Source organism: Vulpes lagopus, chromosome 9, assembly GCF_018345385.1.
Source record: "Vulpes lagopus strain Blue_001 chromosome 9, ASM1834538v1, whole genome shotgun sequence".
Taxonomy (NCBI): domain Eukaryota; kingdom Metazoa; phylum Chordata; class Mammalia; order Carnivora; family Canidae; genus Vulpes; species Vulpes lagopus.
Window position 1 is genome coordinate 34,018,404 of NC_054832.1, and position 22,901 is coordinate 34,041,304.

At 35.6% G+C, this 22,901-nt stretch overlaps 1 protein-coding gene across 3 annotated transcripts in view; it reads left to right on the plus strand.

Annotated features, from left to right (window-relative positions):
- The window catches only part of AZIN1 (antizyme inhibitor 1), a 30,500-nt gene that overhangs the window by 4,287 nt on the left and 3,312 nt on the right, over positions 1–22,901 (plus strand). For 2 of the 3 annotated variants that reach the window (XM_041769074.1, XM_041769072.1), the window contains exons 2-9: positions 135–272; positions 12,641–12,838; positions 15,388–15,561; positions 16,083–16,255; positions 17,929–18,063; positions 19,298–19,379; positions 19,898–19,972; positions 20,599–20,761. In XM_041769074.1, the coding sequence (XP_041625008.1) occupies positions 12,737–12,838; positions 15,388–15,561; positions 16,083–16,255; positions 17,929–18,063; positions 19,298–19,379; positions 19,898–19,972; positions 20,599–20,761 (904 nt within the window). In that variant the 5' untranslated portion in view covers positions 135–272; positions 12,641–12,736. Of the gene's footprint in view, positions 1–134; positions 273–7,672; positions 7,819–12,640; positions 12,839–15,387; positions 15,562–16,082; positions 16,256–17,928; positions 18,064–19,297; positions 19,380–19,897; positions 19,973–20,598; positions 20,762–22,901 lie in introns of all 3 variants that reach the window. The other variant, XM_041769073.1, reaches the window with a different exon arrangement.

Below are 22,901 nucleotides of genomic sequence, written 5' to 3' on the forward strand. Positions count from 1 at the left end.
TGTGACTGATGAAAGACTTTTAAAACTAAAACTTATTCCCACAGTTAATCTTTAAGTCAATTTAATCTGCTCGAAGAACAGGCTAGTTTTCTTAATTTAGGACTATTTACTACTATTTTCATTCCTTTCTTTAGGGCGAACTTTCTGACCAAGTATACAACTACCCAGAGGGCCTAGGAGAAGTGCTGTATAGAGAGCAGTTCGACTTCAACGCTGAGCCACCTTGGGAACCTAGCTGATGATAGGGGGGTTCCATCTCCTAACTTGTCCATGTAAGTATTTTCATATCTATGCTGGGGCTCTTGTAAATTGAAGTAAAGGAGAGTTCTTTGTTGCTTAGTTTTTTTCAGAACTTGAAACTGTACTTATCTCTTAAAGTGAAGTGACTTTTAAAGCGCTTTTTAATAGTTCTAACATAAAGGTTTGACAGTTATGGGTATACTGATTCAGCTTTGTATGCATTGTTTACCAATGATTGGATCACTTAAAATTTATTTTGGGTACATAACAAGTATTACTATACTTAGGTACATACTAAAAGCCAAGCTTTAGGAAGTCTTAACTAGCCCAGGTTTTATTTATTTATTTATTTTTTAAAACATTTTTTTAAAGATTTTATTTATTTATTCATGGTAGACACAGAAGAGAGAGAGAGAGAGCACCAGAGGCACAGGCAGAGGGAGAAGCAGGCTCCATGCAAGGAGCCTGATGTAGGACTTGATCCTGGGACTCCAGGATCAGGCCCTGGGCCGAAGGCAGGCACTAAACCGCTGAGCCACCCAGGGATCCCCTAGCCCAGGTTTTAATATAAGTTGGAAAGATTTTGTATTTTGTTTTTAACTTAAGATGTAGGCATTTAAATATTGCAAATGATTGTGTTCTTCATTCCACTAACAGAAACTGTACCCCACAATATGGGATATAAGAGATGAATCTTCTTGTTTTTCTAGTTTGAGCGTCTTGCCTGGTATAATGGATTACTAGAGTTGATAATTGTTTCATAAAATGGGTTTATATAGTACTCAGCTGGTGGGAAAAATTGTTTGCTTTTAGAGGACTTACTGAGAGATGATACATGTATGTCTTCCAGCATGCCACTTTCTTGGATGAATTTTGTACCTAAAACTGCAACATACAATTCGACAGTAAACTGTTCTTTGAATTTGTGCTGCTAGATTTACATAGTTTATTATTTTTAAAAATTTATTATACATTTCTTGCTATTGAAACTTGGGTTTTGAGGTTTGGATGTTTCTAAGTTGTCCAGAGACTTGGAGGAGATAACAATTGAAATTTTCAGAAAAGTTTAGAGTATTAATATAGTGTTTCTATAGTCTGATGTTGTTAAATAGATTCTATCAAAAAAAATGTTTGCTCTATCTAAAGTATGTTAAAGCAGACCTTTTCAACACATTTGCAAGGCTAAAGAGGGGAGGAAAACGGTTTAAATAATAGGATTTCTTGCAAGTTCTACTGACTTAGAAACCTGACTAGAAGATTTCTCATACTGGCTTTCTCCTAGCTGTGTGAGTTTGAGCATACTGCTTATTTTTAAAATCATAGCTATAACTAGAACAGTTCCTTTAGCCCTAAGCTGATAATAATGATTCTCATTTTTGAGTGTATTAAGCACCACTTATTAACGTAGTGTGGTTTTGGGGATTAGCATCATCTGTAATAGAAATGTAGAATCTTAGCCCCACCCAAACCTGACTCAAGCTGCACTTTAACCAGGTGGCTTGTATGCATAGTAGAGTAGCACTGTTGCTGTCATCTGCCATCTCAGTACCAAGTCTGGGATTTCTTAATTTTTGTTAGTAATCAGTTCTATTTCCAATATATTTAATATTCTCCCCTCATTGACTTGGAGATTTAACTTTTCTGGGCTGGGGTCTAGTTGACATCACAGTCACAAATAGATTCTGAGATGGAAATTGAAGAACAAGCTTCATGATTTAAGGAAGATCATATTAAAAGATGGACTTTTTTTTTATTTGAATAATATTTCTAGTGGTGTTTCCTCTTAAACTTGTATCAGTGAACTGATAGCTTAATAAATGAGTCTGGCAAATCTGGGAAAGTAGTTTTTATTTAAAATACTGTAGTACTGGGAAAGTCCATAGTTTACTCTTTCAGGAGTGGATGAGCACAGATAGAATATATTAAAGATACTACTCTGCAAGGTTCTGGCAGCTGAAGTAACTGACTTACTATGTCTAGATATAATGTATATTATGTTGAACAAAACAATAGCACTTGGAACTTTGCTATAAAGCTACCAGCCCACAGTCCCTTATGCATAGAATTCTGAAGTCCAAAAATTACTTAAGATTTTTATAGCTTTCTTGAAGCAACCTAAACTGATTTGGAAACAAAACCTTGAGATGTTGCTATTTTTATCTTATCCCATTAAGTGCCAATATTTTTAAATTTTGTTGCAGAAATATTGTGATTACAGGGTGCTGGCCGCCTAGAGAATGTTGTATAGTATATATATGAAGCATATGTACTATAGTACCATTCTAAAATCTGAGAAATTTTGAATTCGGAAAAGATCTCTGACTCCAAAGGTTCTTGGCTAGAATTAGTAAAAATGGCAAGAGAAAGTTATCAATAGGAGTTTGTTATGGTGGACATTAAAATCCTATGGAGCAACAATACTGTTTTGGAAAACCAGAAGTCGTTAAAAGGGCTTTAACACACTGGCCTTTGTGGCAAATCCTTGGTATGTAGCATTGCAGAGCATATAGTTCTGTGCAAATGGTCTAAGCTCTAAGATTTCCCTTCAGAGTTAGGTTTTTAAGTCAGGTAACCATCTGAATCTTGAGATAGTTTATTAAATATTTGGAAACTTGGGTAGTTGCTTACATAATAGTTTTTCTTTGGAATATGTGTACGATGCAATAGGTGAGCACTATAAAGATATTTGACAAATGTTTCAACACTAGTAGTTTCTAAGATTAATGAAGATCCTCTCATTGTGGCAAAGCTTTTGAATGTCTTTTAAAGGGTTCCTTAGGGCTTTATGCTGGTATGTTTTTTTCCATTGGGCTAGATTCTCAAATTGTTTTAGCTGTCACTCTTGTTTTATAATTAATAAAATTAGCCTAATGGAAAATTTTTTAAATAGGCCTTTCCAGAAAACTAAATTCTCTTCTAACCCACTACTTTTATTAACAGGTCTGGTGATGGAGTCCTATTGAATTAATCATTAGCATACTTTTTAATAAGTTGTATCTAAATCTAGAAATAGGCTTCAATTAATAGAATGGTTTAAATGGACTCTTAATATTTGTCTAAAATATTTTCTGTGGTTGTCATTAGTTGACTATGTTCAGGTAGGAACTTCGTAAGAATCATCAGCATTTTAAATATTCATGTTGTCTCCTGATGGGTAATATTTGCATATGCCTTAATAGGACCTGCCCTAAACTGAAATGAATTATTTTAACTAAGAGATAATGTTCTGTATGAATTTACTAGTATTGTTTTCTCATGTTTTGCTGTTGTCAGTAGTAAGATTTTTGATTTACCATGGAGAAAAGAAATTTTAGTTTGGATAATTTATAGATTCTGTGATGCAAGCAAATTCAGGAGAATATTCATTAATGGTTGGTGGTGTTCTTTGACAAAGCTAAAACTGCTATCCTTGAAATACACTGTTTTTAAAGTACATGTATCCCCTGGTATACATGAAATAGTATTTGATGGCTCTTCACTGCTCATGTAAATTAATAGAAAAGTATTCTGTACAAGCACAATGTGAAAATACCTTAATAGATAAAACAGTGTTTGGGGAACATGGCTATTTTTTCTTTGGGTAAATTCAGAGTCTTTGCTGGGAGGGCCAAAAAGATTGGAAAGCATTGTAGACCAATTTTTAAAGGGAATAAAATGGTTCTTGCATTTATTATAAAAAACAGTGATCCAGGGGGGTTAATAGTGACTACCAATTTTTGTATTCCATTACGCTCCTTTGTGTGGTCTTACTTCAGACTCCTCCCACCCCTTCCCCAAAATTTTGAGACACTTAAATTAGGAGTGAATAAGGTATTTGTACCTTGTAAAATATGAAATCTAGATAAACAGAAGGCTGTTCTAGGCGGGCCATTGTTCAGAGAAGCCTATGTGAGGTGCTCTCACATTGATAAGGCTTAGGAAACCGATAGTTTTTTTGTCCTTCACCTCCATTCCAGGACCATCCTTGCACAGTTAAGCAATTTGTCACAAGCTAACTGAAGCGGGGATTTAGCCATCCTTTCTCTATTCCAGTGAATAATGTGAAGAACGTTATGGCACAAGTAGAAAATACTTCTTCAGCATAAAAGGATTAGAGTGATAGTGTTCAGCCTGCCTGGGCCATACTCAGCCACCCTGAGGTCTTAAATGCCTTATAACTAACTGATTGCCAGAAGTACCCAAGATAATAAATTATTTTCAAACGATCCTTTCTGAACTTTTTGCCTTTTCTTCATTATCTTCTATAAGCACACATTTTAAATCTCTCTTCTGAACTTGCTATGGTTTGTTACTTTTTGTGCTCCTATAGTCTAGCTTTGTAAACTTGTGAATTGATCTTTGTTACCTTGAACAAAGTTATTTGAAGGCACACATCACAAATTAAAATATTAATTGAAATTTTAATTTGTGATTGATGTGTGTGGACTTGATCCTTAGAAGTTTAAAATTTCTTACTAGGGCAGCCCCAGTGGCGCAGCCCCGGGCCACCTGCAGCCCCGGGTGTGATCCTGGAGACGCTCCCTGCATGGAGCCTGCTTCTCCCTCTGCCTGTATCTCTGCCTATCTCTGTCCCTCTGTGTGTCTCGTGAATTTAAAAAAAAAAAAAATTCTTATGAAAATAGTATCCTCTGGCACTGCTGTGTTCAGTAAAGTAGCCACTAGCCAGCCGGCTATTTATATTTTAAAAGTTAAAATGCAATAGAATTTAAAATTCAATTCTTAGTTGTGTGAGCCAAATTGTGAGTGCTGGCAAGCTATATATGGCTAATGGCTATTGTTTTGAGCAGTGACAAAATTTCAGTTACCACAGGAAGTTCTATTGGACAGCATTGCTCTAAGGTATTGATTGTTAATTGTGAACATGAGTAGTATTAGCTGTTACAATCTTAAGCCACCAGTTAATAGGAATCCTAAGAATTACACGTCTCTTCTTAATATTTAATAAAAAAAACTCCCTTAATTTGTAGGGGCTTTTCAGTTTTATATTTTAGTGGTTTTTTGTTTTTTTGTTTTTGTTTTTTCAATTTTAGTTGATTCTTTACCATACTCTTAGGGTATGATTCTGTACTATGATTTTATGTGCTTATACAGTGTTAGATTTATGTTGAATATAGGACTTTTCATCTATTGCTTGCTTTTTGCTGCAAGAATCCTCTGATGCCCAGTTTATAAAGAGTTCCTAAATAAGCATAGTATCTTTTTATCTAGGTTCAACATGGTCAACATGTTCTATTTGGCATGACCAAAGTAGGGAGTATCTTAGTATGTTCAACATGGACAGTCTAACAAAAACAATTCCCCCCAAATCCTCAAAATGAGGTATTTGCTATCCTAAACTCATAAGGAGTTTCCACAAGTAAAAAAAAAAAAAATGAGCAGAGGAGTTAAAGACCATTTTTCACTAAAAACCTAGCTGTTCTGCCAGTACGTAGCCATGTAGATCAGTGCTACTTAAACCGCCGGTCAGCAGACAAGGCTCTTGTTCCCCCAATGTCATGGACTGCTTGGTTCTTCTGAATCAGCTAGTTTGCAGGTCTTAGTCTGAATAGCCCTGCCCTTAGGACATAAATAACAGAAGTTATGTCATAAATACTATAAGTAATATGGGAAGTAACCAGTTCAGACAAATGTGTATCTACACAAAAATGTGTATCTACACAAAATATCCAAATACACAATACTGATCCAGTTCAGACAAATGTGTATCTACACAAATACACGAAATACCAAATACACAAGTACCAAATACACAAAACTGATCCAGTTCAGACAAATGTGTATCTACACAAAATACTACACAGCCATGAAAATTAATGGACTCCGGTCATGTCTATAGGTGAATGGAGCCTATAATGTTGAGCAAAAGATGTTAGTCATGGTAGAAAAATGACAAGGATGCTATTTATAGTTCAAAACTAGTAAAGCCAAAGTTTTAGGGGCATAGGGAGCAATAAAATTAAACAAGGAAGTGATTAAAAAAGCATGAACATGCTTATTCTAGGGGAGATGTGACCACTGCCACCTGGGAAAGATGTATAGGGTTTCATGAGTATTCTATTTCTTAATCTTGTACTTGCTGCAGTCATTGTATTGCATGTGTGTTTTATATATTAATAATTTTCTTTTTGGAGAGGTGACAGTGAGATCTGCCCTAAGGAATCAAAATAGTAAGTGCATTTCTTTGAAGAGTTATTCCCTATACTACACTAGGAAAGCTTAGAAAGCTTGAAATTAATATGGTTATATATTTCCCATTCATACTTAATTATTTTACTTGTGTGAGGTACATACACTTCCTTCAGAAAAAATTCAGCCTTCACATCGAATAGTCAAGACAATTTTTTTTTTTGAAGATTTTATTTATCTGATAGCATGAGCTGTGGGGAGAGGGAGAAACAGGCTCCCCTGCTGAGCAGGGTTCCCAGTGCTGGACCTCATCCCAGGACCCCAGGATCTGTGACTGAGTTGAAGGCAGAGGCTTAACTGAGCCACCCAGGGGCCCTCAAGACAAAGGGAGCCTAATCTTGTCAGTTTCATATGTAAAAGTATATTGGTATTACAATCCTGTATTTTGTTTTCTCATTAAGATTTATTTTTAGAATCTTGAGGCATTTCATAGGGCAGCCTTTATCTTCAAACTTAGTCTTTTTGGGCTCATTTCCTTTGTTTTTTTTTTTTTTTTTTCCCTCCCTTATGTATATCCTATTTGTTCTTGCTCTTTTAAAATAATTCTTCAGCGGTCACCTTTAATGTTCTTTCTCTAGGGTTAATCAGGTTTGTTTTTTTTTTTTCCTTTTTTACCTCACCACCTGAAAAGTAAGCTTAAGGGTGTTTATTGCTATTCCTGGGTTTCCACTTAACCATTGATTGAAGCAGATTTTGTCCTGATTATCCTAAGTTACTCAGTGTAGATTAGTGTTATTATCCATCACTTACTTTTGGTCTGGTATGGTGAAAATCCATATGGTCTTATGGTCATCACACAATTTATTGGAACTTCCAACCATTTCCAGTATGTAGCTTCCTGGCACTGTTTCTGGTGATTCGAACCTTCTCCAGGCCTCACATCCAAGGTGCCAAGTCATCCTTGAGAATCCTCTTCTAATGTTCTTTTGTCCAGTTATTTCTAAAGGTATTCTATATGGTAAGTAACATTTCTGTCAGAGGTAGAATGCAGAGTTGACTTTGACAGCATTGTGTCTATTGTTAAAGCTGTGAGCTGAGTTTTAAGTCCTCAAATCATATGTTAAAAACCAAAAGTGCTCTTAGGCTTCCTTACAGTAGTAGTGTAATTCAAATATCTGAAGTTCTCATTCTTTAATGAGTAAAAGTCCTTTTAGAAAAGTGGTTGATATATTAAGGTTGGGTTTCCTTATTACATGTATCTGAAATAGTACTCTCAACCTTTCAGCTCTCCCTGTTCTACTTCCAGGGAGGTCTTCACTTCAGAAATCCAAGACTCATATTCATCCAGCTTGGTGTCAAGTGGGCTGTTGCTGCCAGAATTATCTTGTGATTATTTGAGAGATGTATCAGTTTCTTCTGAAGTACAATCAACTATAGAAGCCTTTGTAGCAGGTGTGTAACAAGGCAAGTGCCCAGCTGCTGCAGCCACTACTCTTGGAGCTCCCCTCACTGAACATGAGGACTCAGCGGCCTCATGGAAGGCTCCAGGGAGCAGTGTACAGTTCTTTGGAACCTTTGTTTCTTTGGCAGCTCTTCATTTAAAAAAAAAAAAATTACCAAAAAACACCAAAATAAAGGTGTAAATAAGGAATGTTAAACACTTTATTATTCCCAGCTACAATATCCAAGACGAAATTACTTTAAAAAGTAGTACTATGATTATAGCAATTGTATTACTGAAAAAGTGGAACTTGCTTTCACCATATATTGGTAATGTGTTTGGTTGTGAACATGGCTTAAAGGCTTGTAAGTAGAGAATACTTTCTAGCATGTGTTGATTAAAAACTAAACCCCAGAGCTTTTATGAAAAAATGAATTTGCTCCATTTGGAAATCTAAGATTTACACAGGGTAGATTTTTCTGAAGTTTAATGCAAATAATAATTCAATGTCTAGCAGCACCAGAGTAGAGTGTGTAGTGGGTCATATATGTGTTGGAGCAGTAAATAAGTCCCATTTCTGATTAATAAGCCATAAAAGATGGTGCAGTATCCGTTGGAAATTACACCCAGGATTGGAGTGTTGGGGGTAGGCGTGGCATTACCTGAGTTTGAGTACATTCTTAATGGAGAGGTGTCTGGAATTTCCCTGTGGTATTTTAAATTGAGATGGATTAACTTGGCACATCTGGTATACAATATAAACTCTGCTCACCCACAACACATTGAGACTTATCTTTCTGATTCCATAGAATGTGATTGTATATGTCATAGATTTTTTAGTTTAATGTATCATCACCGAGTAACTTTAAATGCTTCTTGAAAAACGAGAAAAATATTTCTTTAGAGCTTTAAGGCAGAAATGTAGAACATTAACCTTTTTGAGATAGTGGAGCTTTAAAATATTTTTTGCTAACATGTTAAGAAATTAGACAAAGGCTCCTGGAAATATGGCTCCTTTTTAGGACTCTTTCAGTGAGATTGGGGTATAATATTTGGGGTAGAAAAGAAACACAATCAGCCTACCTATTTACCCATTACCACCTATTTCAACCTTTCAGTTGGAAATTTTGGGCTTCCAAGTGACATTTCATTTGAACAAAGGGTTTGACCTGAAGGTCTTTATATGTTGCAGGTTCTTTAGAGGTATTAGTATTTCCTGGATATAACTTTGAGTTTTTAACTAAGACAGCTGACAGTTGAGCTTTGCATTTATATGTGGGTCATTTTTGTATCCTGTTTTTGGGCTCCTTTTAAGAATGTGAATGATGTGAATGATAGACCATCTTTTTCAACACTTTGGAAGAGTTTATTGCTGTCACAAGCCAATCCTAAGTTTAAGAACTCCCCATTTTTAAGAGTTGTGAACTCCTTTGTCCACCTGTTTGAGCATCTATTCTGAGCTAGGAATTGTGGGAGCATCAAAATCTTCAGGGACCATCCAAGAAGATAAACTAAGCTCACTTATGTCGACTATCTTTTATGTATAGGTTTTATTAGTGTTGGTTTAACAGTTTTTATTGCAGTGCTCTGTATAATTAAGGAAATCAAATAATGTTACATGTACTACATCTGTTTTAGTGGTTTAGGTGTGTTAGTCCCTTCATTCTTTTTAAGTACTGCCAATATAAGAAATGGAATTTTTTTTTTCCATCAGAGTCCTTTTGTGAGTCAAGTAGGGATTGGTGAGCTAAACATAAATAATACTATGGTTACTTTTGACTTGAGAGTTGTATTTCAAGAATAATAATACAGCCATTTCACAAGCATTGCATCCTTTAGAGCAGGGTGTGCTTTCCGCTATCTTTATTCATGTTACTGTTTGTCAGCTGTTTTAGTTTGGTCCTGGGTTATACTTTAAAATTATTTTACCTCTACAAGTCTGATCTGTATTGACGGAGCTCAGTGGTTGGCTGAAGTGGATTTGGGGATTTACTGCAAAAGGAACAGAAGGAACTTACCCTCATAGCAGTGGTTATGCTGATGTATACATTTGTCAAAATGGGTGCACATTGTTTCATGTAAACTGCTGATTAAATAGATTTAAAAAGGAAAACATAATTTCAAATCTGAGAATTAGACGAAAGATACAGAAGGAACAGCAAGGTTAAAATCTAGAAAATAGTTAAAAGGCAATGAATAAGCATAATAGGATGTTTTTCTACCATATGTAAATAAACTTTATTTATTACAACTAGGGGAATTTATATGTTTAAGAAACAGTTACTTGATTATGGAAATGTGATAAAGAAAGCTCTATCAGAGACAGTTACATTGAGTTTCTAAAAAAAAGAATCCTTTTTCTAAGGATGTGCTGAGGAGACTGATTTTTTTTTTTTTTTTAGCTTTTAAACACAATTTGATTGTTGGCATCTCTGGAGCTAACAAATTGTTCTGTGTCTCAGTGTCTTCACCTCTAAAATGAAGGTTATACTGTTAACGGTTTTAAGGGTTAAGAAAATTAATATGTATAAAGTACTTACAACAGTGCCTGGCACACTGCCATAAAAATTTTTCGTTAGGAATGTAGGCATTCACCAGGTTGAGACTGGATGGAATGGGTATGATGTTTTTGTTAAGTACTGAGGATCCTGATGCTAGAGGAAAATTATTCTGTAAGGACTGCAACTACAGTAAATTGAGATACATACTGTTGTGACTTTAAACTAGATTTTTTGGCAGCAGTTTACTTGGAGATTCAGGTTTCCAGTTAAATACTACATAGAAACTTAGGAGTCTCAAGAACCTAAAATGTCAGGCTGAAGATCTTAAGAATGTTTCATAATTAATAGCATAAATGGAAGCGGTTTGACCTTGAAGATCATGATGCTAAACTTAACTGAAAGTTTCTACTGTACTCTTTCTTTGAATAGGCTTTTTAAAATCAGTAACCTTTATCTTTTCTTGTTCCCTTAGTGCATAGCTGAATATTCCTCTAAAATGTTCAAGATTATTTAAAATAAGTGTTTCCTCAGGCCTAAAGTGCTTTCTGGGCACAGGTTTGCATCAGTCCTGGCTACAATTTTACTTTACTGCATAAGTATTAAGTCTCACTTAGATATGCCTAACTTAACTCCTTTTCTGAGATATTCTCAACTTTCCTATTTCTACTCTTGAATGAAAGAGATTTGGTGAGCTAAACTGAATACAGTTGACTTCTTGGAAATGAAGTTGTTAGTGTTTTAAAAGTTAAGAAGAACTAACTACTGTTTGTATTTCATGGAATTTGATTAATATGATGGCTTATTGATGAATTTGGTGCATTCAAAAAGCTGACACTTTGGGAACCATTGAAATGGAGTATACCTGTAAGATAAGAGCCATCACCAAAGGTGAACACCAGCACCATAGAGCAGCATGGAGGGAGGGAAAGGGAGAATGAAGGACACAGGAAAAGCTGTGCAAGTTTTAAAATAGATTACCAAGAGCACCTGGTCTGTGTCCATTATTAATGTGGCAACCAGAAATCAGTACTGGATAATAAGCAGTATCCTGTCTGGAAGACTTGTTCTGCTAATGGACTTTTTATGTTAAAAGAAATCCTTGCTTAAAGTAAAGTTTAAGGACCAGTGAATTTAGAAAAGATGATAAACCTTTATGTCAGTATGTTACCCAGAGGAGAATGGGTGATCTTGGGGAGGGGAAAGATTTCTTCATAGGGAAGAGGTTGTATTTTAGCCTTTTCGGTGTTTTTAGTAAATGGTTTAGGATATACCTACCAGATGCCTAGCTTGTCCCTAGTTGCTTTTTTTAAGGTTTTACTTGAGAGAGAGCGTATGAGCAGGGAGGGGCAGAGGGAGAAGCGGCGAACCTGACATGGGGCTCCATCCAGCACCCCAAGATCACAACCTGAATCGAAGGCAGACATTTAACCAACTGAGCCACCCAGATGCCCGCTTGTAACCTACTTTTAAAGTATGGCATTTTTGTGTTTCTGGCAGCTGGCAACTTAAGCTATTCTGAAACAACACTTAAAACAAGTATTTTTTATTCATATGCTATACTTTTTTTTTTTTAACAATAACCTTTTGAGGCAGTAGTTAATATAATTACCTGAAGTTTAAAGAAATTGACCTAGGATCACATAGATATTAAATGATACAGCCACAAACATATGGGTCTTTCTACATCTAGTCCAATAAAGATTTCAGCTTACCTCATAAGAGACTTAAACACTGCTAACCTGAAAGAGCCAATATCATTTCCAGCTTGAAGCGAGACCTAGGCAGTCTGTATCAAAGCTACAGATGATCCACGAAAGTCACTTTCTCCACCCCTACTCATTTCTATGACTTCATTTTTTCCCCTACTGTAGAATTTATGGGATGTGGCTGGCAGTATATTGAAGCTTAGACCAGTATTTGGATTACTTAGCTGCAGATAGGTATTTCACTAGCTTTCTTTACTTAGAATGCATATGTTTTGTTTTGTTTTTCTTAAATTGTGTATGTTATGAGAGAACCACAAAGCAAGATGAATAATAGTGACTGGGTCTCCAACTCTATGAATAAGGTGACCATTTTGACTGGTAATAAACTGTGCATGTGTGGATTATCTTAAGTTGTCATATTGAGCTTGGTTTTTAAAAGTATAAAATACACATTCACTTTAAAACGGGCACCAAAAAGATATCGAATGATCTAGTGTTTCTGCAAATGTTAAGCGATCACAGATTCCTCACTAAATTACGCACTTAGCACACTTTCATTGACAACTACTACATTAAGGTTAACTAGTGAAATAATACAGACTTTGAAATAACTTCTATTTTGACAGTTTGTTGCATATTCTAAGGACCCAGACGTAAGGCTTGGTGGCCCGTCTCTTGTTTTTCCTGGTTTATGACTTTCGGCTTTGTGGAATACGGCTGAGATGAAAGGATTTCTTGATGATGCAAACTACTCCGTTGGCCTGTTGGATGAAGGAACAAACCTTGGAAATGTTATTGATAACTATGTTTATGAACATACCCTGGTAAGTGTGCCATCTCATATTTCTCAGTTACAGTGTGTATAAATTTCTGAATTCTAGTTGCTCTATTTCCAAGATGTTAATCTGATAAAAGTACTTTTTTCAGATGTTTATAACTTCTCCACATTGTCTTCATTTGATGCAAACACTTCCCTTGAGTAGCGATGAGATTTTCTTTCTATCCCACATTAAAACTAATGGTTTCCCAACCATTCTTACTCTGCTGTGCCTTTTAACACTCAGCTCTTATATGTTCTATTTTCTTGGTATATGGCTGTTCTCCTTGATAAGTTGTTTTTCTCAACTATATGCTTGAGTAGATTGTAATTTATATTTCTTTTTTTTTTTTTTTTTAAAAATATGGTTTTATTTTTTTATTTTTTTTTAATTTTTTATTTATTTATGATAGTCACAGAGAGAGAGAGAGGCAGAGACACAGGTGGAGGGAGAAGCAGGCTCCATGCACCGGGAGCCTGATGTGGGATTCGATCCCGGGTCTCCAGGATCGCGCCCTGGGCCAAAGGCAGGCGCCAAACCGCTGCGCCACCCAGGGATCCCCTGTAATTTATATTTCACATAATCTTGGTTGTGTATATTGGCTGAGAACTTGATAACTTAATACAGAATGCTTACTCTCTACTGCACCAAGTGTCAGCTTCTATAGACTCATATTCACTGCTACTTAAAGACTATTTTTGTTTTATACTTAGTGATAGAAGTACCTTTATTGTCTTACTGATAAAATTTCTTTGTTGGAGCTTATTTCCCATATTCCCCAAATTTGTTGAAAAATTGTTCTCATGTTACTGGTGTTCAGTAATAAGATACCAAAAAACTACTCTTGACCTTCAGAGATGTGCTCAAATCTCCCCACACCTCAGCAAAATCCCTTTATCTTTCTTCTGTCATCAGAATTTTGGAGAAAAAAGTGACACTTCTCATACTATTCAGTCTGTTGTATAGTCAAGCCATTCTATAGTTAATTATCTCATGTCACTAGAGAACCTCGTAGTGGAAGTACGCTGACCTTTCTCTTTAACTTGTGCAACATTCTTTGTAGGTCAGATAATGATCTTTGAAATAACTCTTTCATTATTCTTGTTCCACAATCTTGAATTATCCCACATTAAGTAACACTTAGGGTTAGTCTGCAACCCTATTCTCTTCTAGCAGTGTCATTTAATTGTATGGCTCAAGGATGATTACAACCGAACATCTTGGGCCGGGGGGGTTGTTTTTAAACCCCGGTTCTCTTGCTGGTAACTATAATTGCTCACCCCCTATTTTTGTGTTAAAGTAAAAATAAATTTTGTCTCTAAAACATTAGGGATGGCATATCTTAAGGATGGAGTAACTTGAGTATAACTGTTCTATATTTGCCACACAAAAAACATGTCCAGTCATGTCTATTTCCTAGTCCGTATATTCCAATAAGGTCCATTTTCCAGTGTGTATTAAAGAGTAGAAAGCAGTAATTTTGTATTCGTGGCTTTTCAAACAATATTTAGATAATGTGTAAGATTGTCTCCCATCCAACATTGAGTAACTTATACTTTGCCTGACATGGTATAATCATCTCTTTTACCCCTAGAGTAGCGATGTTAAAATCCTTATCTGTCTCCCCAGATCCCTAATCAAAATTTGTTTCTATTTATTTTTAATATTTTTTAAAGATTTTATTTATCCATTTGACGTAGAGAGGTGGCAGGCAGAGGAAGAAGCAGACTCCCTGAACAGAGCCCCATATGGGGCACTATCCCAGGACCCTGGGGTCATGACCTAAGCTGGAGGCAGATGCTTAACTGACTAAGCACCCAAGCACCCTGAAAATCTCAAGTTTTGAGGGAAGAATATCCTTACTCAGGTTTATCTGCCATTTAGTGTACTAATATATTTTTTAAATTCCAGTTTGTCATCCCTATGATACGTAGGGTATCAACTTTGTCTCCCCTTTTTTTTAAATAAGATTTATTTATTTTATTCATGGCGGGGGGCAGAGACACAGGCAGAGGGAGAAGCAGCCCCCATGCAGGGAGCCTGACGTGGGACTCGACCCCAGGGTCTCCAGGATCACACCCTGGGCTGAAGGCGACACTAAACCGCTGAGCCACCCAGGCTGCCCTCTACTTTATCTCCTTAAACACTGGTTCCTAGTATTGTTTTGTTGTTTTACTGTCCTGTTAGATGCAATTTATAACGGAGATACATATTTAAATAGCTTACGAAAGCATGGAAGGAAACCGGTGCTCTCCTTCTGTACTCACTCAAATTTGAGGCAGTTGTAAAGTAGAAAATCCGTATAATAACATTTTTTTAAAAAGCAGAGAATATTTTACATGCCAGCTTAGCACAGTAAATCAAGTTTAAAAAGAAAGAAAAAGGTATTTGGATTCCCTGTGTGCTGAATCTTGCTTAATTACTCTTAAACCTTAAATGTAGTAGTGTATATAAAAGAATAGGTTAGCTCTTTTGTGGAGAAAAGAGGGAGTTACTACTTGTGGTACTCTATTTTCAATAGTTCCTTTGTGTTTTTTTCCCCATGATCGTAATAGACAGGGAAAAATGCATTTTTTGTGGGAGATCTTGGAAAGATTGTGAAGAAACACAGTCAGTGGCAGAACATAGTGGCTCAGATAAAGCCATTCTACACAGTAAAGTGCAACTCCACTCCAGCTGTACTTGAGATTTTGGCAGCTCTTGGAACTGGATTTGCTTGTTCCAGTAAAGTAAGTATTTTTCATTACTTAGTCACTTAACAGCAACATTTTAGAACACACTTTAACTTTTAGTTACAGCAGTTAGAAAAATTGCAAGGTAATTTTACTTTTGGATGTTTTTAAACTCTTGTATAAATTTGCAGCCTAATGGAAACTTACAAACTTTTAAGGTGTACCAATGAAAGGAAAGTTTCAGTGAGATGAAACTTGAAAAGCTTTATCTTTAATCAAGAACTTTTTATTCCTCATTCTTAGGCTAGATAGAGCCAGCTAGACCATTAACTTCTGATGACAACAAGCTAATTGTAAATCATGAGATTTCTCTGATGGTATAGTTAGACCTTTTTGAAGGCTTTTAAACAGTAGTGTAGTAAGCATTACCAGGATATGTGAACTGTGACATTATGCTATCCTAATTAACTTTATATAATTTGAGGTTAGCCCCCCCCCAAAAAAAGTATAAAGTAGTAATTAAATGAAAAATAATAAAAATGTTACTTTTTAAACAACGCTTTAAATTTTTTTAATAGACTGAAATGGCTTTAGTGCAAGAATTGGGTGTATCTCCAGAAAACATCATTTACATAAGTCCTTGCAAACAAGTGTCTCAAATAAAGTATGCAGCAAAAATTGGAGTGAACACCATGACATGTGACAATGAAGTTGAATTGAAGAAAATTGCACGTAACCACCCAAATGCCAAGTAAGTGTAAAACTGAGTACATGTGAATATTACTTTACAGCCTAGGGTTTGGATTTGTCTTTGGCCTGGGAAAAGGACATTTATGTAGAGCAGTGGTATATATTACAATATTTTTTTACTTATTTAAAGTTCCTATATGGAAAATGGCATTTTATTGCCTACCCTCTTCGGATCCTGTTTGTAGATTTGGGATGAGATAAGGACAGTTTAAAATATGAATTTATAATCTTTAATTCAAGGAATAAAATGTGGTTGTTGGGATGATGAAATGAGGGCCACCAGATGTGATTATGAAAATACATCAACCCTACTAGTTATTTGTCATGTTGGGGATAGGATGTGTATTGGTCAGCTGTTTTTCCTAGTTAGCTAAGGGTTTAATCTTCCTTTGGCTGTGATTTGTCCTTAGTGACAGTGTTTTAGGAGCCTAGTCTGTACATTTTTGAGGGGTTTCTCTTTTAAACCCACTCTTCTCTTTGAATAGGAAGTTTAATTTTTTTTTTTACTTGTACCTGCATGTATCCCAAGATTTTTTATAATTAAAAAGTTTACTTTTTAAAGAGCAAAAAAGGCAAATTTAATATGGTCGTGATTTGGTATGTCAAGACTTTAGGATATACTAAAAGCATATTGTATTAATATGTACAAAATTGCTTATTTTTTAATGGGTTATTACTTGTGTTCCTTAAAAATGTGTATCATATCCATATTTTCCTTGTACATTTTTTATTATTGACTTTGATGGTATTCTTAGGTGTCCTGACAAGATTGATTACCCTGGAAACCTTTGTTTTTCATAAAGGCCTTTTGGGGAAATTTTTAGTTAACCACTTATCTCTAAAAAAATCTTTGTTATATGATCTTCAGAAGATAAGCCCTGATATGGGGTTACTGTGTTTAACTATAAAGTGGATGGTACATACTTAATAGAGCTGATTCTACCCATAGGAAGAATAATTTTGCTTTTATGAGACTATCTCCTCTGACCATCAGTCATTCCTTAGGACTTCCTTGGGGGAAGGAATTTACAAACAGCATTTGTGTATTTGTGGGGTTTAGTGGTTTGTAATTACTTGAGTATCTCCTGAGATAGTCTCGATCATTTTGTCTTGGTTGTTATGATTTGGAAGAAAATATCGAGTAGATTTGACTCTGTATCTAAAAGGCTACTGTTTAGACACATAAGATAACTCCAAGCTTGCTTGTTTTTTGTAAGATGGAAGAGATTAATAGGAGTAGGTGGTGGAAGGGTAACTAGCTGGAGCAATATAGGAGACTTGAAACGTGTAAAAGCCCTGATATTTTTAACTGAAAGACAATGATGGCATTGCTATTCAATTTAGTCTTTCTAGGTGGTTTTATGGACTGATGGACTTCATTTGAAAGTAATGTCGTCTTTCATTACAGAGCCCAACTGACTCTTGCTGCTACAACAGAGTCTTAACTTCCTGCATTTTCCAAATTCCCATCCTTGTAAGCTTCATGCTTTAGGCCCTAATGGCTAGTTTTTTCTCTGTACAGGATTGTTTTTCATTAGGTTCACTTGATTCAACCGCCGCTGGATTTGGGAGCACTGGCAACATAATCAACATACTTCCTACAATCTTCAGGCTTCACATGTGCTGATGATGATGTAAACCAACTCTGCCCCAATCATCTTCCCCTTCTCTTAGGGTCTTACTACATATTGCAACAGAAGATAATATTGGAGGCGAAGAGGGTAACATGAAGTTTGGCACTACCCTGAAGAACTGTAGGCATCTCTTGGAATGTGCTAAGGAACTTGATGTCCAAATAATTGGGGTTAAGTGAGTATTTGTTTTAAACTTCTATTTCTATGTTAAACCTTTGTCTTTCTGATGATTTTTTTGAGACTTTATTTGCATGAACTCTAGTAGATTCAACTTTCAGTTTAATACATATTTTCTTAGTCTAGGAAAAACATGACTTAACCTTCATATAACTTTATACATGCACCTCCTCTTTCCTAATTAAGAGAAAAAATAGTAAATAAAAATTCAATTAAGTTCATAATGTAAAACCTCTCCTTTTAAATTGAAGGGAAAGGTTGTACTAGAATTCTAATGAATACCAAAGTGGCATTCATCTGAGTTGTGTCATTTTATTTTTTTTCCCCATCTTTAATTTTTTTTTCCTTTTCAATCCCTTGGGCATGCCAGTAAATCAGACATTGTTTTACTTCTTGATTTTTATGTGTGCAGAAAACTGAGACCCAGAGAGATTTAATGATTTGATCATAGTCTCAGAACTGTGATCTGAGTCAAATTTGGACACAAAGCTCCAAATTTTTGAGTTGCCAGTCCATTGCTAATCTCATTACAGTGCAAAATCTTTTTAAATTGTTCATAAAGATGGATAAAGAATCATGACTGTTAAGTTTAATTTTCCCTTAAGTGACAAATATGACAAATAATGACATATTTGAGAGTTTTCATATTTCTATTTGTTACCATACAGTAAAATTGACTCTTGGTTTTATACTTCATGAACTTTAATGTATTTGTGTGACTACTGCCACAATCAGGATATAGAACCATATTCGATTAAATTTAGGTATTCCGTTTTGAATGTCTGATAAGTATCTCTTAATAAGTAATACTAATAAGTGTTAGTAATACTCAGCTGAATTAATGTTCATTTGTATTTCATAATAGACATTTTTATTTTTGGCCAGATAAAATTATACATTCCAATTACAGATTTTGTGACCCAGTTTTATCAGTGGTGCTTGTTACTTTACTATAGATACAGAAAGGCATGTCCTTATCTGATATTTATAAAGCCTGATAACTCATTGTTAAAAATTCTTTATAAAATTAAAGTATTACCCAAACATTGCCTTTTCTGAAAGGCTGGTTATTATAACTTGGATAATTAGAGGCCTGTGCTTCCAATTCTTTAAGTATTTAATAAGGTTATTGCGAATACTGTGTCAATATGGTGAAGGAGAACTGAAAAGAATTATAGGAAAGGTGTCTAAAATTTGCTGTTGCTTTAAATTTATTACTCTCTTTCTTCCAGATTTCATGTTTCAAGTGCTTGCAAAGAATCTCAAGTATATGTACACGCTCTATCTGATGCTCGATGTGTGTTTGACATGGCTGTAAGTTTTTTCCTTAAATTATTTTGATATTTTAAGCCAGGGTGTTACTTATTTTTCCTCTTTTTTCCTTTGTCTTTCAAAGATTTTATTTACCATTTATTTGGGAGAGAGAGTGTGCACGCAAGTGTGTGCACCTGAGAGCAGAAGGAGGAGCAGAGGGAGAGGGACAAGCAGTCTCCACATAGCATGGAGCCCTCTCAGGGCTCAGAACCAAGAGTGGGACACTCCACTGATTGAGCCACCCAGGCACCCCTCCGGGATAATATTTAAGGTTTTTAAGTGGGTAAAGGGATGAAATAGTAACTTACTTGCATGTCTACAAGACAGTACAGACATCGTTAGGAAGACAGTATATATACAACACTGAATAAACCTGCTTTTATTGGTAGATACCAAAACTGAAGCTATACTAAAGATGAGAACAGATTCTATTTACCTCCTTGGGAAGGGGTTTTTGAAATGTCCTTGTAGTCATGACAGTTTGGATAAGCATTTAAAGTATTTTTTTCCATCTCTAGGGAGAATTTGGTTTCACAATGAACATGTTAGATATTGGCGGAGGCTTCACAGGAACTGAATTTCAGTTGGAAGAGGTAAACTTTGTTCAGTGGATGGAATGGGAATAATCTCTCTGCTTAAGTGGTAGATATAGACAGCGGCATAACAACAGCAGGAAATAAACCCTAAAACATCTGCTTAAAATTTGATTCTAAGAAGGTGAAGAGGCAATGAGAAGACCTACCCCACTTTGAAAGGCTTAATATTCTATGAACTCTGTAGCATAACTTACAAAAAGTTTGTATTCAGTTGTGTTTCTGCTCTTATGGAGTACTTGATGTCACAAATGAAATTATTTGGACAGCTTAAGTTGTTTTATCCAGATGAACATTCATACTCACCTTCCTGCTGTGCCCTCTGTCTCTCAAACTGATTTGATGTGTTGCTCCTTCTTTGCTAGTGTTAAGGGGTATAGAAACAATCAGCAGTAGCCATTCACCCTTGGTGTTACGAAATTTTTTTAAATTAATGCCATTCTGATAATATAAACTTTGATGCCTCAAAAGCCTGCTTAATTGTTTGAAGGTAACTGCTAAATAGCTAAGCTTTCTGGTCTATAACTGGAACTATGGCTTTAAGTTTTCTAGGAAATATATCCATCTCTTAATGTGAATTATCTAGTTCAATATTGAAATCATAATGTGGGGTTTAAAATTCATAGGTTAATCATGTTATCAGCCCTTTGTTGGATGTCTACTTTCCTGAAGGATCTGGCATTAAGATAATCTCAGAACCTGGAAGCTACTATGTGTCTTCTGCATTTACACTTGCAGTTAATATCATTGCAAAGAAAGTTGTTGAAAATGATAAATTTTCCTCTGGAGGTAAGTTACGAAGTTTATGATTTTGTTTTTCTTAGTTAAATTTATCTTCAAACTAATTGCAATTATCCTATACTAGTCAAGTATAAAATATTGTAAGGGGGATCCCTGGGTGGCGCAGCGGTTTGGCGCCTGCCTTTGGCCCAGGGTGCGATCCTGGAGACCTGGGATCGAGTCCCAGGTCGGGCTCCCGGTGCATGGAGCCTGCTCCTCCCTCTGCCTGTGTCTCTGCCTCTCTCTCTCTCTCTCTCTGTGTGTGTGTGTGTGTGTGACTGTCATAAATAAATAAAAATTTATTTTAAAAAAAATGTAGAAAGTACTGTTCTATGTTAAGAAGACCGTTTTTCCTTCAGTTAATAAGGATAAGTTTTTCTTTTGAGTTGAAGAGCTACAAAAATACCAGGAACTTCCCATTTTGATCACTTTGTTAACATGATGTCAGTGGATTTCTGTATTATGAAGTGGAAAGATAATTTGTGAATGACCTTTTTCTTTTCATACTTTTACCCCATTAGTTTTAATATCAGTGAATTTCTGACTGTTAGTCTAAGAATAGCTTTCCCTTCTCTTTATTTATATTAGTGTAAACTCCTAGATACTCAGTATGTAATCAATTATTTTTAATTATTTACTATCCAAAATTGGGGTCCTTATGACATACCTCCATCACTGCCTGAGTACTTCTTTACTTCATGGTGCATCAAGATACCCAGGTTCTTTACCTGCCTCAGTCCTAGAATTGGCCATTTCTCCAAGGAGCTCCAGTTCATTTTAACGAAGAGTGGTATTTGAAAAAACAAGAAAGGAGTTGGTTGTGCTCACTACTACTGATACATCATTTCATCCAAGCTTTCTCACTGAAGAGAACCGGGAAATGTGTGTGTGCATATATATGCATAGCACACATAACTATATATCAGAAGCTGGGCATGCAGTAGTATATCACAGGCTGCATTCTGTTTTTCTCCTTACACATTGTAACTTTCCCAAGAGTGAGAAACCTAGCTCCCATTATCGTATACTACATATGTTTGCTTAAGTCTGGAATACGTAGAAGGTGGTATTTCCCGAATAGCTAACTCCTATCCCAGCAGTTAACCAAACCACTTAACCTGTAGTTTGGTATCTGTTTAGGGTTGGTTTTTGGCATAAATTTTTATACAAGGAGATACAAGGAGTACAATCTTAAGCATATAATGTGACAAATTAAAGTATATACTGACATCCCTATAGAAACAAATTTCATATCTTAGGTTTTTTTTTTTTTTTTCCATTTCTTTCCTAGACAGTCACTATTGTGAAGGTTTTTCCACCATAGATTAGTTTGAATTGCTCTCAAACTTCATATAAATGGAATCACCTAGCATATATTGTAGGACAACTCTGTATAATATCTGATTGAGGGCGGCTTGGGTGGCTCAGCGGTGTAGCACCAGTGTCAGCCCAGGGCCTGATCCTGGACCCCCAGGATCGAGTCCCATGTCAGGCTCCCTGCATGGAGCCTGCTTCTCCCTCTGCCTGTGTCTCTGCCTCTCTGTCTCTCTTTCTATCTCTCTCTCTCATAAATAAATAAATAAAATCTTTTAAAAAAGATAAAAAATATCTGAACTGCTTTTGTTTCATCTTTATTGCTAATATTCCACTGTGAATAGACTTTATCCATTCTCTTTGCTGATGAATATTTATTTGGTTCCCAGTTCTGAGCTGTTAGGAATAAAACTTAACACTCTTGTGTAAGTCATTGGGGAAATGACTAAGAGTAGAATTGCTGGGTCAGAGTAGATGTCAAAAATTTCAAAGTAGTATTTTATCTCCCCACTGATGGTATATATGTGCAAGTTCTGATTGTTCCCCCACTTTTACTGATTTTTTTGTGTGTGTGTGTGTGGTCGCTTTTTAATTTTATCCATTCTAAAGGTGTGTGTTGGTAGAAACTCATTATAGTTTTAATTTGCATTTACCTGGTGACTTCTGTAGAACATATTTTCATGTGTTCATTGGTTATCTTCCTTGTGAAGTATGTTTTCAGTTTTTTAGGCTGACAGTATTAGTATTGAGGTATGTCAGTATACATCAGGTTTTTTAAAATTTGATTTAAATAAAATTTTGGGAAATGTGAAAACTGTAAGTCTGTTCTGTAAAT